The following is a 16,251-nucleotide window of genomic DNA, read 5'->3' on the forward strand; positions in this document are numbered from 1 at the left end:
TACCCTAAATGCTATCGGATGCATCCAGCTCCAACCCTATGTCACATTGTTAGATGATGAACATAATCCAAGGCCCCCCGGTAAACAAAGACACTCCTATCATACACGACATTCCAAGGGCTTATAGATTACCTCCCAGAAGCTGAAGGAAAAGGCCAGACCCCTTTTTGGGTGAAGTTAAATTCTTTACTACCCAGATACACATATATACAATAAAACGTACCCATGTGAAGTCTACAGCTCAATGAATTTTGACAAATGTGTATATCAGTGTAACTACCACCACAGTCAAGATAGAGGATATTTCCATGTCTCTAGAAAGTTCCCTCATGCTCCCTTGCAATCAATTCCCTCTACTCCCCCAACGGATCTCCTGTTTTTAGCATTTCATACACATATGTGGAAACATACAGGGTGTTTTATTTGGTGTCTCCCTTCTTTCATTCAGCATGTTTTTTGAGATTTACCCATAGAGTGTCAGTATTTTATTGGTCCTGGGAAGTATTTCACTCTGTGCATATGCCATAATTTATCTATCCATTCACCTGTTGATGAACACTTGGGTTGTTCTCAGTTTGGGGACTGTTGTGGACAAAGCTGCTGGTCTTTGTGTATATAGGTCTCTTTGTAGACATTTTTTTCAATCTCTTGGGTAAATACCTAGAAGTAGAATTGATGGGTTGGATGAGACTTGATAAGAAACTGCCAAGCTGTTTTCCAGCATGGTTGTAATATTTTGCATTCCTACCAGCAGTGTATGAAAATCCAGTTGCTTCATGGCCTCTCCAACACTTGTTATTGTCAGTCTTTCTAATTGTAGCCACTTTAATGGTCATGTAGAGTCTTTACTCACTATTTTAATTTGTGTTTTCCTAATGATTTAGGAAGCTGAAAGTATTTCCACAAGTTCATTGGTCATTTGTATGTCATCTTCTGTGAATTTGATCAAATCTTTTGCCCATTTTTAATTGGATTATCTTCTTATTGAGGTATAAGTCTTCTTTATATATTTTTAATGTAAGCCCTTTTGCAAACGTGTGGTTTGCTGTTTCATTTCTTAATGATACCTTTTGAAAAGTAGATGTTTTAATTTTCATGAATCTGAGAAGAACACATTTTAATTTGTGCTGTGAACTCCAGCAATTTTTATGGCTATTTTGGGGCCATCCCTCAAATTCTACAAATGTTATCCAACTGGCAACCAGTGACTTTTGGGATGGTCTCTACTTACAAAGCGTTTTTCTAAAATGAAGTAAGGTGGTATTAATAGTAATATTACACAGTATCTCAGATGTCATCATCACCAAAGTCCTTCTTTGGTGGGAAAAGTGGTTATTTTCTGAGACTTAGGTATTAACCCTACCTTCTCTTTTGTTTTCTCTTGACATAGCAGACATATAAAGACTATTCAGGAAACATAACAGTGATACTCCTGGTACTTTCTTTTGGCTGCTGCATTCAGATCCTGGGCTAAAAAAAAAAACAAAAAAAACAAAAAGAGAAACAAAAAATCCTCATGGTGAAATCTGTGAAGTAGATATTTTTATTCATTATTCAGATATTCAGATGAAGAAAGTGAGGTTCAGAGAAATTAAATATCTTGACCAAGATCCCATAGCTAGTAAGTGGCTGAGCTGGTCTTCCAAGCTGGGTTTATCTAACTCCAAAACTCACGCTCTTCAATAATCTTCTGTTCAAGTTCTGGGCTCATTTGATTTTCGATATATTGAATATAGAATTTGGCAGGTTGTGGAGAAAGGGGAAGGACATGGGGGAAAGAGATTAGGTCTGGGACTTATTTTGGCACCAGCTGTTCATGCTTCTGCTTCCTAATCCCCTGTACAGACTGGGTAACTTTATAGAGGGTCCAGGGTAACCAAGCCGAATTAAACCAACATAATTGCAAGTCAGAAAATCTAACCAGTTAGGAGGCCATTTGGCTTACCACATGCCTCTGCCAGCATTTAATAAGATCCTCCTTTTGTGAAAAAAAAAATGTTAGTGACTTCTTCAAACCTCAATTGTGCAGCAGCTTGATCTATAATTTTACACGCCATCAATACTTTTGTTGATGGGATGCCTGGGTGACTCAGTGGGTTAAAGCCTCTGCCTTCAGCTCAGATCATGATCCTGGGGTCCTGGGATGGAGCCCCACATTGGACTCTCTGCTCAGCGGGGAGCCTGCTTCCACCTCTCTCTCTGCCTGCCTCTCTGCCTACTTGTGATCTCTGTCTGTCAAATAAAACTATTTAAAAAAAATAATTTTGTTGATACCACTTATGTCAGATCTCCTCATGAAAGCCATATAGTTATTTGAAATGTTATCCTAGTGATTAATACGGTTTACACTCAGCTCCCTTCTGAAATCTTTAATACACTGTTATTTTCCAACTTAATGAATGTGAATTGCCTTTAGTTAACTTAGGCTGTAAGCTTGGGACACTGGCAGCCTCATATTACTAGTCACACATTCTGAGGTCTTTCCTTCTGCTTGACGGCCGGAATCTCTGTCATTTGAACAGCAAAGAGGAAATGCTCAGTGAGATCATTACATTATAATAACTTTGATCTGCAATCTGGTGTCCATTATCGTAGAATTCTACTGAATACTGAGTCTTCAGGCTTCCTTTTATTACAGTTAAGTGTTGTATTTGAAAATCCAAATGATGTTAAATATTCAGGTTGACATGAGTTATGAGATTGCCTATAATATACTAGAAGGTATGCATTTATTAATAAAAAGAGAAATTTGCATATCTTTCCCTTCTTCAGGAACCAAGGGCCAAAACAATAATTTAGTTCTGGAATTCATTGGTACAGTATTAAAATGCATTTGGGAAGGAGGAAGTAAATTGGAGAGGAAGAGATGGTAAGATATGCTTAGAGATGGGCCATTTCCAACTAAGAAAAAAAGAACTTTTATACATACATGAAGACTGTTTTTATAATTGAAAAAAAAATTTTCACAGCCATTTAAAAAAGAATTTCTCTGGCTTTTCTTTTGCCATAAACTATGATGGGAAATGAGAATTACAATTTTCTGAAATTTTGTCCCATTTAAGCTCCTAAAATATTTCTTAGTTTTAAACCTGAAAATCTCTAAAATACCTTTCTCCTAAGGAGTTCAGTGTCATGGTCAGATTTGTTTTACTTAACCCATAATCTGCTATCTAAGTATTAGAAGATAATTGGCATTTGGCATCAAAGTTTTACTGATATTAAAGTTGGAAGATTCAAATACAGAGAGATTAAGACATTGGTCAGTGTCAAGGAAACATTGAGTTGGTTTAGGGATTTGATTTGGTTTTCCTAACCAATTTATCTATGGCTTGGAAGAAATTAACTTTCTAAGCACTTAAAATCAGACAGGAATTTAGTCTCCCTTTAAAGTTTTTGTTCTTATTTGAAGGTTGCCACTTAGGATGAAGGTCTTAATCATAAAAACATTCCAGAGAATGTTTTAGGTATAAAAGAAATTTGAGCAACATAAAAAAAAAAAAGGTTTTTAAAAAATGACAATAGTCATGTCTTTCTTCCCCTCTGAATCCATTCCACCCCCTCAAAAAAAAAAAAAAAAAACAAAACAAAAACAAAAAACTCTGCTGAAAGAAGGTCTCACTGAAGACAAATATAAATATATTATATGTGCTCCATAAATAAGAACTAACTCATGGGGAGGGCTAAGTAGGTATGGAGGACAAAACCAGAAATGAGAAAAAGGAAGAAAAGGGAAGTCATTGAAATATATGTACCAAAAAAGAGAGAAGAGACATGTAAAACAGTAAACTCTGTTTCTTTGGAATCTGACTTTTTTTTTTGGTGAGGATGCAAACAGGTCCTTTGGGGGGCGGTGCTGAATCTTTCAAAGTACTTTATACATTTTTATTTTTATCGTATTCCATGAATCAAGTGGACAGTTAATATTTTCGGTATTTGGTAATTAAGCTCACAAAGAGGTAAACTATACTAACTTTCTCCATAGCCACTGACCCCGCAACTGAAGCAGTCAGAGAACCTATGGCCTGAGACTCAGCCTCTCACTTTGTCCCCACTCTTAGTTCCCGCCTATGGCACTCTTCTAGGGGTTGGAGAGAGCCATCCCACCCTATGGGGGTTAGCTGGGCCAACTGAGAAGGGGCCATGACAAAGAATAGCTTAGGCATCCCTCCACGTCCGGCACAGAAAGAGAACAACTAGTGGGTAAGAAGAGTCAAGTGATATTGATCGGTGGCTCCCCAGGGTTGAATTCAGAACATGTTCTGCTGTCTCCTGGGTGCCAAGATTTGACAGAAAGGGCAAAGGACAACTTGAACAATGTGGGGTGGGCGGGTGAAATCTCCATTCATTGTTGTTCACGTGGGAATGGAGTGCTCAGAATAGGGAGATCTTGACAAGGCTCCCTGCCAGGAGCAGCCTCTTATTTCTTATCAGAAATGGAATCCTCACTGCTTCTTTCTCTTCACCCTCGGGGTTGGAAAAGAGTGTGAGGAGCTCACACTTGTACCGGAGAGGAGAGATTTTCTCTAAGAGGACCTTTGTCCTTAATGCGAAAAAAATAAGAGCATGAAAAGAGAAGTTTCAAAAGGAAAGGACAAGACTTTAAAAAGTCAGAAAAACATTTCAGAAAACAGGCTAAATGAAAAAGAAGTACAGTGGCTCTGGGTCACTAGAAAACACCAAATTGGTGGTGGTAGTAGTAGGGGTGTTGGTAAACAGGCAATGAAAAGAAAAAAAAAAACATAGTTCAAAAAGCAAGCCTGTAAGGAGAAATTCAACAAAGCCAATATATACATTAGTAAGGGGTTGGTTACGTAAATGATGGTACATCCACACAGTGGAACACCATATCTCTTTTCAAAAAGGATTAAGTACACGAGTATTAGTACAGCTTATCTAAGATCAACTTATGAAAAAATAAAATAACAGAATAATTATTCAAATATACTTTTATTGTGAACTAATAATACATGTTAGTATATGTATGTACGAAAAAAAATGGAAAGGATGAGGCATCAAGCAGCCAAAAGTAGTTATTTTCTGGAGGATGGAGGGAGCAGTTATTGTGGAAGGGATAATGTTTTATGTTACAAGTTTTTATGCTATTCAAAACATTTCTGTAAAACTCATATAATTTCCATGGTGTTTTAAGGAGAAAAAAGTCAATAACAAGTATAGAAATAAGTTATATTATCAAGAAGAAACAATACAGATAAAGTTGAAAAAAGAAAAATTTATTTATTTGCACTGAAAACTAACATTGAAGTAATTCATACAGAACTGTGTCTATATCTGTAGCTAAATCTATGTCTGTCTATACCTCCATTTTTATGAAGTATTGATCCCAAAGTAAAAGTTTTAATTTCATTTTAAAACTTTAGTTTAAAATGACACAAGGGACAGATTAACAGGTGATGATTATGGTCATAAATGTGTTCTGTATGATACTGTATTTGCCCTAAAATAGAATATTAAACATGATCCATAATAACAACTTTACTTACCTATTGAGGTAATTAATATTTTTTCAATGATTAAATATTTTCTTTTGATTAAGTAGAATTATTCCCTTCAGCTCTTCTTTTGCATTTTGTAAATCTCATAAGGCAACTCCAATTGCATTTGATTTACATATGGGCCTTCTCACAAGAGAATCACAAAGGGCTAACAGGAAGGGGAGAATGAGAACATTTCAAATATACTAAAATGAACTTAACAGAATATTTAAAATCAGACTTTGAGAAAAGAGCAGAATTTGGAAGCTAATAGTTTGGAAATAATAGTTTGCACAGATGGACCTAATTGCCCTAAATTTTGAACTAGCTAGGTTAGGTTACATATGAAAAACAGAGTAACGGTGATAATTTCACCCGGGAGGATATTCTTGCACTTATCATTTGGGAAAACCTCCAGTGTGAAATCAGACCCAGAATCTTTCTAGTACATTGTCACATCTCAGCCAGACATGCCAAAAAGAGTGAGCGACAGATAGAGAGAGAGACAAAAGAAAAAGTGTAAATCCTTTGTTGTTTTTGTTCAAAATGACACAGAAGCTATATTCCAATCTGTGTGTTGCAGTCAGGTCGAAGTTCTATTTAATAGGATCGCATCCACAATCCACTCACCTAGGGCTGGGGCTCCATCCCAAATTAATGCATGCATCAAAAGAATTTGTCTAAGATGGAAAAAACCGTTACCGCTGGGATTTTGAAATATGATTTTGGAGGCTTTTAAGGGCCTGTATTATTTACACCAGGTGGAAGAAAACCTTCAGAGGACTTTCTCCCTGCAGTGCTGTAAAAAGTTAGAGCCCAGGCAGAGACGGCTTACAGGGCCAGGATGCGGAAGTCAGTACAGGTGGGGATCGTTAACACTGCGGGACGTGGGAAGAGGCTGCAGGACATAGTCCCGTTCAGGCATCTGGACCAAGCTGAGGTACTTCGGGGAACCCCATGGGGGGAACTCATCTTTGGAAAAGAGATGCTGGTTGTAAACAATCCAAGCTGTCTTGTTTTATAAGAACGGCTCTAAAATGGACACTACCAGGGCAATTTCACTTCTGAAATAACTGAACACCTGTGTCTGGGACCATCTCCTCAGATAGCCCCGGGCTTCACGTTCCCTCCTTCCACGTGATGACTTCCCAGCATGCCCCGCCCCGTCCCCGCATGCCCCTCCTCATTCCGGCATACCCCTCCTCATCCCAGCATGCCCCTCCTCATCCCAGCATGCCCTGCCCCATCCCGGCATGCCCCTCCTCATCCCGGCATGCCCCTCCTCATCCCAGCATGCCCCTCCATATCCCGGCATGCCACCTCCCCATCCCGGCATGCCACCTCCCCATCCCGGCATGCCACCTCCCCATCCCAGCATGCCTCGCTGCCACGTGCACAGCGGCTTACCTGGAGGCTTGTGCGGTTCGCATTCCTCGAGCAGCGCAGATGCCAGCTGCCGCTCTTTCCCTGAGATAGGGCGGGGACTTGTGTGCGTTAACAAGAATTTTTCCAGGTAAGATCCCCACATTAATGCTTGGAAAATCCCCCTACCTTCTTCTCACAGGGTCTCACGTGTTCCTCCATATCTCGAAAAACCCGTGGCCCTAAGGCTCACCCACCTGGGAACAAGCCGTAGCTCCCAAAGTCAATCATCCTCAAGCTAGACAATCTAGGGAGAACACCTGCTCAGCATCAAGCCGGTCCTCATCATTCTTCTGCGCAAATCTTCAGCTGTATCCTGTCCGGGCTATTATTCATTGTCCAGTTGCTTTGTTTCTCACTAACTGAAATGAAATCCTATCCCGCAGAAACCGAGTTTACCATGTCTGGAAGAACAAGGAATGCAAAGGGAGTGCGAGGAGGCTAGCCACCCACTTTTTTTTTTTTTTTTCTTTTTTCAGTTAATGTTGAAGCTGTGTGGTTAATATCACTACTGCCTGACATCAGGAGACTGCCTGAGGATTTATATGTAGTAGTTTATATGTTTATTAAGCAACTTGACCCTAGAAATAGGCTTGTAGTTTGGTAGGTTAGGTGGGATTATCTTGCTGGTTTTACAGATGAAAAAACAATGTGTGAGAAATGAAGAGAGTTGCCGAAGTCTTACATCTAGTAAGTAGCAGAAGTGAGGACTCAAACGCAGGACTTCCCACTTTACTACCCATGCTAAGAGATTTTTAGAAAAAAAGAAAAAAAAAATCCATTATTCAAATCCCTTTGCTTGTGTTTGTTTTGGTGAACATAAGAAAAGGACTACTCTTATAGTATTAAATATCCTTCTCTTCTTAACCATAACTAATTAAAAAATAAAACAATAACAAAGATGCCCTATATGTGTATACATATACACATATATGTGTATGTATGTGTGTGAGTCTATATCCTTACCTCTGTTTATATGAATATGAATATAAATACAAATACATATATATATATGTATATGTATATGTTTATCTATCTATCTCAAGGTGAGGTCGTCCAAGAAGCAGCTGGGAGGTCCTCTGGGAGTGTGGAGTGACCCTGGACTACTTTGTGGCTTATCATACCAGGTTATATTAGTAAATCTCCGTTCTCAGGCTTGGTTCCACCTGGCCCCCTTGGGACCTTTCAAACCTAAGCCTGTAGGTCTCCTAGGGTAATTTCTGCCTGACTTGGTGCACAGGAGAGCGAAAAGACAAGACATATTACTCGGGACATATAGCAGGCTTGTCATATGCCAAGAGATCTGACATATGTGATCTGGGTTGGTGGGTTTTCTGTCACTCACCCTGGGTTTGATCAGTGATTTTTTTTTATACTGTGCTTTTGTTTTAACATCTAATCATTTTAGAAAAGTATAGTCCTAAGCATTAGCTTAAATTATTTGTCCACTTTGAAATAAAGACAGAAAATACTTTTTTCAGAACCTGAGAATGTATTTTATAGTAGTACCCAGATGATTTCTGAGAGAGCATAGAGTAAAGGTTTCTACAATAATGAAGGGAACAGAGGTGATGAAAAATAGTATTTTTCCTCCACTATATATCCTTGTCTATATTTTAAAAATAAAGTGGTCTAGTTGGGAAAAAAACACAATATAATAAATTAAAGAAAGTCTTAAAACAAACCCCAAACACTTCTTTAGAGAAAAGAGATCATCCTTAAATACTTTTTTGAATGTAAGGTATGATCTAATAATACACTTAAAATAATGGAATTATCCCATTAAACATAGATTGATCAGGAAAATATATGATCCTATCTCCAGGGACTTGGCTGAAGAATCAATGCTAAAATACAATGAAACAACCCCAAATTTATTATAGCAGACATAGTATTGTCTCTATTTTGAAACATAGTTAGCTAATATACATTGTATTTTTGTTTGTTTGTTTCTGAAGAATGCCATTTACAAAGTCCTTAGTGAAATGCTCAAAACTAATTGATATATAAACACTTCAACTTTGAGCCTTCTTGCTGTAGTTACCTTTGGAGTAAGTAAAAGATTTTCATTTAATGTGAGGCCCTCTGCCACATCTTTTTTATTTAACTCTTTTAGAAATAGCACTCATTAAAAGCAAAATCTAATTGCTAAATCGATATTAAAATAGAATCCTGATGTGCGCCTGGGGTGGCTCAGTGGGTTAAAACCTCTGCCTTCCGCTCAGGTCATGATCCCAGGGTCCTCGAATCAAGCCCCACATCGGGCTCTCTGCTCTGTGGGAAGCCGGCTTCCCCCTCTCTCTGCCTGCCTCTCTGCCTGCTTGCGATCTCTGTCTGTCAAATAAATAAATAACATTAAAAAAAAAATAGAATCCCGAGTCTGGCTTCTTTGTTGGCATTTTATTTTTTATTACTTCTGTACTCTGTATATAAATACTGTGCTTTGATTTTAAAATCATTCAGTAACAGAAAGGGGGAGTTTCTATAATGGGATTTCTGCTTACTTTATATGTGTGAAAGCCACTTTGCTTTTTTATTTATTGCATACAGAAAAATGTATGGGGCTAAAAAAATTCCTGAGATATTGTCAGTTATGGAATTGAAAGTAATAAGCCTGTCAGTAACTTGTTTTTTGTCCTCAGGGAGAAATATCAGAGACTGGTTTCTGATATTTCTGAGGACAGAATAAAGTTATTGCATGACAGAAGATTTTTTTTTTAAGATTTTATTTATTTATTTGACAGAGAGAAATCACAAGTAGATGGAGAGGCAGGCAGAGAGAGAGAGAGGAGGAAGCAGGCTCCCCGCTGAGCAGAGAGCCCGATGCAGGACTCGATCCCAGGACCCTGAGATCATGACCTGAGCCGAAGGCAGCGGCTTAACCCACTGAGCAACCCAGGCGCCCCGACAGAAGATTTTTTTAAACAGGGTAGATTTGTGCTAAAATAGTATCTTTGGGCTTTGTGCCTAAAGACTACCTTCTCCCTTTTAGAAATTAATTCATTCATTTGAAAGAGAGAACAGAGAGAGAGAAAGAGAGAGAGAGCACAAGCTGGGAGGAGTGGAGGGCGAAGCAGACTCCCCGCTGAGCAGGGAGCCCAATGTGGGGCTCAGCCCCAGGACCCTGAGATCATGACCTGAGCTGAAGGCAAACACCCAGCCAACTGAGCCACCCAGCTGCCCAACACTAGCTTCTTTTTTAAAAGTATTTTATTGAGTTATTTTAGAGAGAGTTCATAGACATACATGTGGGAGCAGGAGGGGAACAGAGGGCGAGGCAGAGATAGAGGGAGAGGGAGGTAATCTCCAGCAGCCTCTGTGCTGAGTGCAGAGGCAGGTGTGGGGCCTACCCCACAACCCTGAGATCCTGACCTGAGCTGAAACCTGAAATTCTTTTTTTTTTTTTTTTTTAAGATTTTATTTAATTTGACAGACAGAGATCACCAGTAGACAGAGAGGCAGGCAGAGAGAGAGAGAGGAGGAAGCAGGCTCCCTGCGGAGCAGAGAGCCCGATGCGGGGCTTGATCCCAGGACCCTGAGATCATGACCTGAGCCGAAGGCAGAGGCTTTAACCCACTGAGCCACCCAGGTGCCCCGAAACCTGAAATTCTTAACTGACTGAACCACCCAGGTGTCCCAAGACTACCTTCTCAGTAAAGGAGGTCTTTGGGGTACTTAAGAATGTAAGTTCTCTTAGATAAAGTCCAAGATGAACTCTCCTTATGTCAAAACTCACTTACAGAGTATAGCGTTAAAGGTTAGCTATGGATGTATTGATGTCATAATCTTATACATTAACGTTTAAGTTTCTATGGAAGGATTGTGGAGGGACCTTTTTCTGCTCGAGAAAGTATAGAATGTAGGAAAGACAATCGTAGGGAAGAAATTTTAGCCTTATTCAAACAGTAAGAGTAACGAAATGGCCAGCTTTAGGACTCCAGAGTCCGTTAGCAGGGTTCAAGTTCAAGCTCCATCAGATACTAGCGATGTAAGGTTTCACCATACAATGGAGATAATAATAGTATTAGGACTGAAAAAATTAATACTTGTAAGATCTGACATGCAGTAAGTGGCCAATAACTATTGGCTACAGATATCTGTAGTCAGATAAATATATCTGACTACAGTCAGAATTGAAGCTACTTACCCATTGCCTGTAGGGACAGAATGAGTGATGAAATGAAAATAGGGATTGCAAGGGCACCTGGTGGGCTCAAGTCAGTAGAGCATGTGACTCTTGGTCTCAGGGTTATGAGTTCAAGCCCCATGTTTGGTGTAGAGGTTACTTAAAAATAAAATCTTAAAAAAGAAAAATAGGGGCTGGATGGTTATGTTTGAAGGTTTCTTCTAGAGTCTGAAGCCATGTGACCTCACACTCATTTTCCTTGCTATAATACCCATGATGTAAACCTCCTCAACTGTCTAACCTATGTACCCTCTCGGTGTTTTCCTATCCTAATATTTATCTGGGCTTCTTCCCTCTTCCAAACCCTCACTCTTCTCATTCTGACATCCTCCCACTGTGCTTGGCAGAAGTTCCAATCCAAGAGGACTTAACTTCTACTATGTTCTTGACTTCTTCAAAAGGTTACAATCTAGTTTAACCAAATGGCTCTCTGCTAAGGACACTACTTCTCCAGAAGCCCTTTCGAGAGCTCATTGTCCGGGTTGCCCGGGTGACTCAGTTTGTTAAGCATCTGCCTAAGCTTAGGTTATGATCCCAGGGTCCTGGATTTGAGCCCCATGTCACGTTATGTTGGGCTCCTTGCCCAGATGGAAGTCTGCTTCTCCCTCTCCTCTGCCCCCCCCCCGTTTGTGCTTTCTCTCTCTCTCTTAAATAAGTAAATAAAATCTCATCCCCCGCCAAAAAACAACAAACCCAAACCTCGTTATCCAAGATTTTGGGTGTCATTTCTAGACCATTTCTCTCCTGCCCTCTTTAGGCACCTCAGAGATCTCTAAACTATCAGGATAGTGTTGGTGATGATAATACTCAATTGATGGTTGTAGAGAATATATGGGGACAATGCACATAAAATACTCAGCATAGTGTTAAGAACATATTAAATTCTTGGTAAATATTAGTTTTTACTCTTACGTCTACTCGACTCTCCCAAAAGTGTGTGTCATTATCCAAAAATCCTATGAAATCATACTTTCAGCCTATTTCTGACTAGCATCCTCTATCTGTTCTAGGCCATTGACCACCTTCTCTGAGCTAAAAGCCAGCTTAGAATCTCTTCTCCCATGTTAGACATTTTCTTGTCAATATCATAAACTATCTTGCTTTGTTTCTTTTATTCACATCCGTACGGCAGATTCCCAAACATGGATAAGTCCAATTGTCCATTTTACCTTCACTGCACCAGATTACTGGGAAAAGCCAGACTACTGAGTAGGTGAATATCACTGTAAATTCATTGTCACCAACTTCAGCTGGGCTCTTCACTTTCTCTGTCACCCCCTACTATGTTCTCTCAGTCAACTCCATGTCTCCGTCTCCACTCTGCATATTTCACATCTTTTTCAATTTCTTCAAAACACATCCCCTCTCACTTGCTTTCCTCCCCTGCCCTAATCTCGGTAAAATAGGCTTGCATCTTCATAGTAAAATTAGAAAAGGGGGAGCCCCTGATATTTCAAATCCTATAAATCCATTATTTCCTTCTTTCCCCCTGTTTTGGTGAAAGGTATTCTTTCTCCCATCTACCTGTGGTCTTTTTTTTTTTTTTTTTTTAAGTTTTATTTATTTATTTGAGAGAGAGAGTGTGTGCGCATACACACATGAGCAGGAGGGGCAGAGTAAGAGAGAGCGAATCTGAAACAGACTCCATGCTGAGTGCAGAGCCCAATGCAGGGCTCCATCTCATGGCCCCAAGATCATGACCTGAGCAGAAACCAAGAACCAACTGACTGCACCACCCAGGTGTCCCGTGATCTTTCTTTCATAGGCTCTGTCAGTAATTCCTTCTTTTTCTCTTTTCAGCCTCTGCCTTCATACTGCCCCTGGCAGTATTTAACAGTGCTCATATTATTCATCTTAAAAAAAGCAAGCATCTCCCTTGACTCCACCTTTCCTTCCTGCTTGCCTTCTTTTTCCTTTTCCCTTCCGAGCCAGGCTTCTTGAAAGAAATGTAGATTTTGTGTCTCTTCCCTCCAGTTCCACTCACTCAGCCCACTACAGTATGGTTGTGGACCCCATCACTCTACCAGAACTGCTCTCATGAGGGTCATTGACTTCTTACTTCTATTTTTTTTTTCAAGATTTTATTTATTTGTCAGAAAAAGAAAGGATACAAGCAGGGGGAACAGCAGGCAGAGGGAGAAGCAGGCTCCTGGCTAAGCAAGGAGCCCAATGTGGGACTCAATCCTAAGACCCTGGGATCATGACCTGAGCCAAAAGCAGCCACATAACCGACTGAGCTACCCAGGTGTCCTGTCTTCTTACTTCTGAACTCAATGAAATGCATGGTTTTCTTGACCTCTAGACTGCTTTGAAGTGACTGACCATTGACTCCTCTTCACAGCCCTCTGTTTAATTGGCTCCTGTTATCATTTCTCTTGGCTTCCTTTCTGCCTTTTTTTTTCCCCCACGACTTCTTAGGTTCTCTTGTCAGCACTCTTCCTCTTCTCGTCCCTTAGGTAGGGCCTCTGCCCTGCTTCCTCTTCTCAACTCACTGTATGTATTTTCCTTTAATATCACATGTAATCCTATAGTCTCAGATCACCTTTATATAGCAGTGACTTCCACATTTTTATCTCCAGCCAGTGGCTCTCCTGGGTTTCAGACCCTTATCTCGGCCCTCTTATTGGACACTTCCTCTTGGTTGTCTCATAGCCCAAAGTCAACATGTTTAAAACTGAGCTCAGAATCCTCACTTGCACCATCACAGCCTGTTTGTCCTCCAGTGTTCCTTCATCTCAGTTAATGACACCCCCAGCTACCCAGTCATCCAAGCCAGAAACCTAGGAATTATCCTTGACTTCTCTCTCACATTAGACATCAAACTAAAAAATCAAGTTTTGTATCTTTTACATTGTTTCTCTCATTCATGACTTTACCATCTCAGTTAAGCTAGTGTGCTCTGTAACATGAATTATTTCACGCTAGAGAGCCTCCTTCTGAAGCATACAAGTATTGCTCTCCTTCAAATCCCTCTCCACTCAGACAGTGCTTTTAAAAACACAAGTTTGTCTGTCTCTGTATGCTTTGAATCCTTTAATGGTATTTTACTTAGGGTTTAACCAGAGAAACAGAACCAATATACTAAGAGATTCCTTGCAAGGAATTGGTTTACACCGGTTGAGGCAAAGTCTAAATGCCTTAAGGCAGGCTCTAGGAAGAGCAGCCTGGCATTCTCAGGCATGGCCTGAAGTTGCTGTGTATGGGCAGAATTTCTTCTTCAGGGAATATCTGGTTCTGCTTTTAAGGTCTTTCAACTGATTAAGTCAACCCCAGCCAGATGATCTAGGATCATCTCCTTTACCTAAAGTCAAGTGATTATGAACTTCAGTCGTATTTGCCAAATATGCAACACATAGATGAGTGTTTAATTGAATAACTGGTGACTGTTAGCTGAGCCACACTGACACATCAAAGGCCATCAAATAGCTTCTCACACCTTTCAAATACAGCCCATACTTTTTAAAAGTGGCTGCATGTACAGTAGTCCCCCCTCATCTGAGGCTTCACTTTCACTGGTTTCAATTACAAGGCATCAACCATGGTCTAGAATCACATAATTCTCCTCCTGACCTATTGTCAGGTCTGTAGTAGCCTAACAGGACGTCACAGCGCTCACATCGCTTACCTCTGTTCATCTCATCACGTAGACCTCTTACCATCTCGCAGCATCACGAGAAGTAGAAGGGTGAGCACAATTACGATAAGATATTTTAGGAGTGAGACCACACGCACCTAACTTTATTACAGCATATTGTAATTGTTCTACTTTTTTGTGTTATTACTCTTAGTCTCTTACTGTGCCTTTTTTATAAATTAAACTTTATCTTAGATATGTATGTATGGGAAAACCCACAGTGCATATAAGGTTCAGTGCTCTCTGCCATTTCCGGTGTCCACTGGGGACCTTGGAACGTATTTCCTGCAAATGGGGGAGCAGGGGCTACTGTAATGTCTGTACAACCTGGCATTCATCTTTCTGTCAAACCTGGTCTCTCTCTCCTCTGATACCTGAACTGTGTGCATTAGTAAGATTGAGATCTTTTCATTTCCAGAATGTGCCTGTTCTCTACCTATAATGCTCTTTCTCTTTTCTTCTCTACTTAGGTAACTCACAACTCACCCTTTTCTTAAGATTCATTTCCTCACTATAGACTGAGTTAGGTCATGTTGTTAAAAGCTCTGTTAAAATCCTGTATTTCTTGTCATAATATTCTTTGCATTTTATTGCAATGTCTTGTTTACGGTCTTCCTTGCTATGCTGTAAGGTCTGTCTTATCACTGTATTCCAAACCTTTAATATACTGCCTAACGCATAGTAGGTGGTCTCTAAGTATTTGTTGAATAGCCAGAAGGATGAATAAATATAGCTTTATTATTTTTTAGAAGTCTTGTTAAATTTGTGAACATAGGCTATCCACACTTAATTCAAAGTGTTAAATGTTTGGGTGCCTGGGTGGCTCAGTGGGTTAAGCCGCTGCCTTCGGCTCAGGTCATGATCTCAGGGTCCTGGGATCAAGTCCCGAATCAGGCTCTCTGCTCAGCAGGGAGCCTGCTTCCCTATCTCTCTCTCTCTCTCTCTGGCTGCCTCTCCATCTACTTGTGATTTCTCTGTGTCAAATTAATAAATAAAATCTTAAAAAAAAAAGTGTAAAATGTTTTCCAAAGCAAACATGTCTGACTTTCATTTTTCCCTGTCATATTAGAATGGATAATGGAAGGGTAGCTTTTAAAAGTTCCTCTTTCTATGAATACATATCATCATACTGGAGGCATGAGTTATTCATTCATTCACTACATTTTGAGCACTTTCTGGCCATTGTTGTAAGTTCTAGGGATACAGTGCTGAGCATGAGAGGCAAGGTACCTATTTTCATGTAGCTTACATGAGAAGTGCAGACACAGGACAGACAATACCTAGTCACTAATAAAGCAGTAAGAATAATTTCCATTGATAAGAAAAATAATAATAAAAATAGAATGATAATGATAATAACTAGGTCAGTGAGGGGAGAGTGAAGTAAAGTGGTTAGAGAAAGCCTCATTTTACCCATCAGTAAAAGGAAGGCGGTTTAACTGTTATGGAAATACATCCCCCCCAAATACCTTTCCCATTAAAGAGAGTATGTGCAACAACCTAGATGTCCATCAACA

At 39.9% G+C, this 16,251-nt stretch overlaps 2 protein-coding genes across 3 annotated transcripts in view; both read left to right on the plus strand.

Moving 5' to 3' along the window:
* CENPU (centromere protein U) overlaps positions 1-16,251 on the plus strand; it is a 627,562-nt gene that overhangs the window by 281,538 nt on the left and 329,773 nt on the right. The gene's annotated exons all lie outside the window — the stretch shown is intronic.
* LOC309855444 (uncharacterized protein) overlaps positions 1-16,251 on the plus strand; it is a 61,665-nt gene that overhangs the window by 9,066 nt on the left and 36,348 nt on the right. The window contains exon 1 of one of the 2 annotated variants that reach the window (XM_082715785.1): positions 6,865-7,005. The exons of the other annotated variant lie outside the window; for it this stretch is intronic. Within the exon in view, the coding sequence (XP_082571911.1) occupies positions 6,869-7,005 (137 nt within the window). The 5' untranslated portion in view covers positions 6,865-6,868. Of the gene's footprint in view, positions 1-6,864; positions 7,006-16,251 lie in introns of those variants that run through there. 2 annotated transcript variants of the gene reach the window in all.

This window comes from Mustela nivalis, assembly GCF_964662115.1.
Source record: "Mustela nivalis genome assembly, chromosome: 20".
Classification (NCBI taxonomy): domain Eukaryota; kingdom Metazoa; phylum Chordata; class Mammalia; order Carnivora; family Mustelidae; genus Mustela; species Mustela nivalis.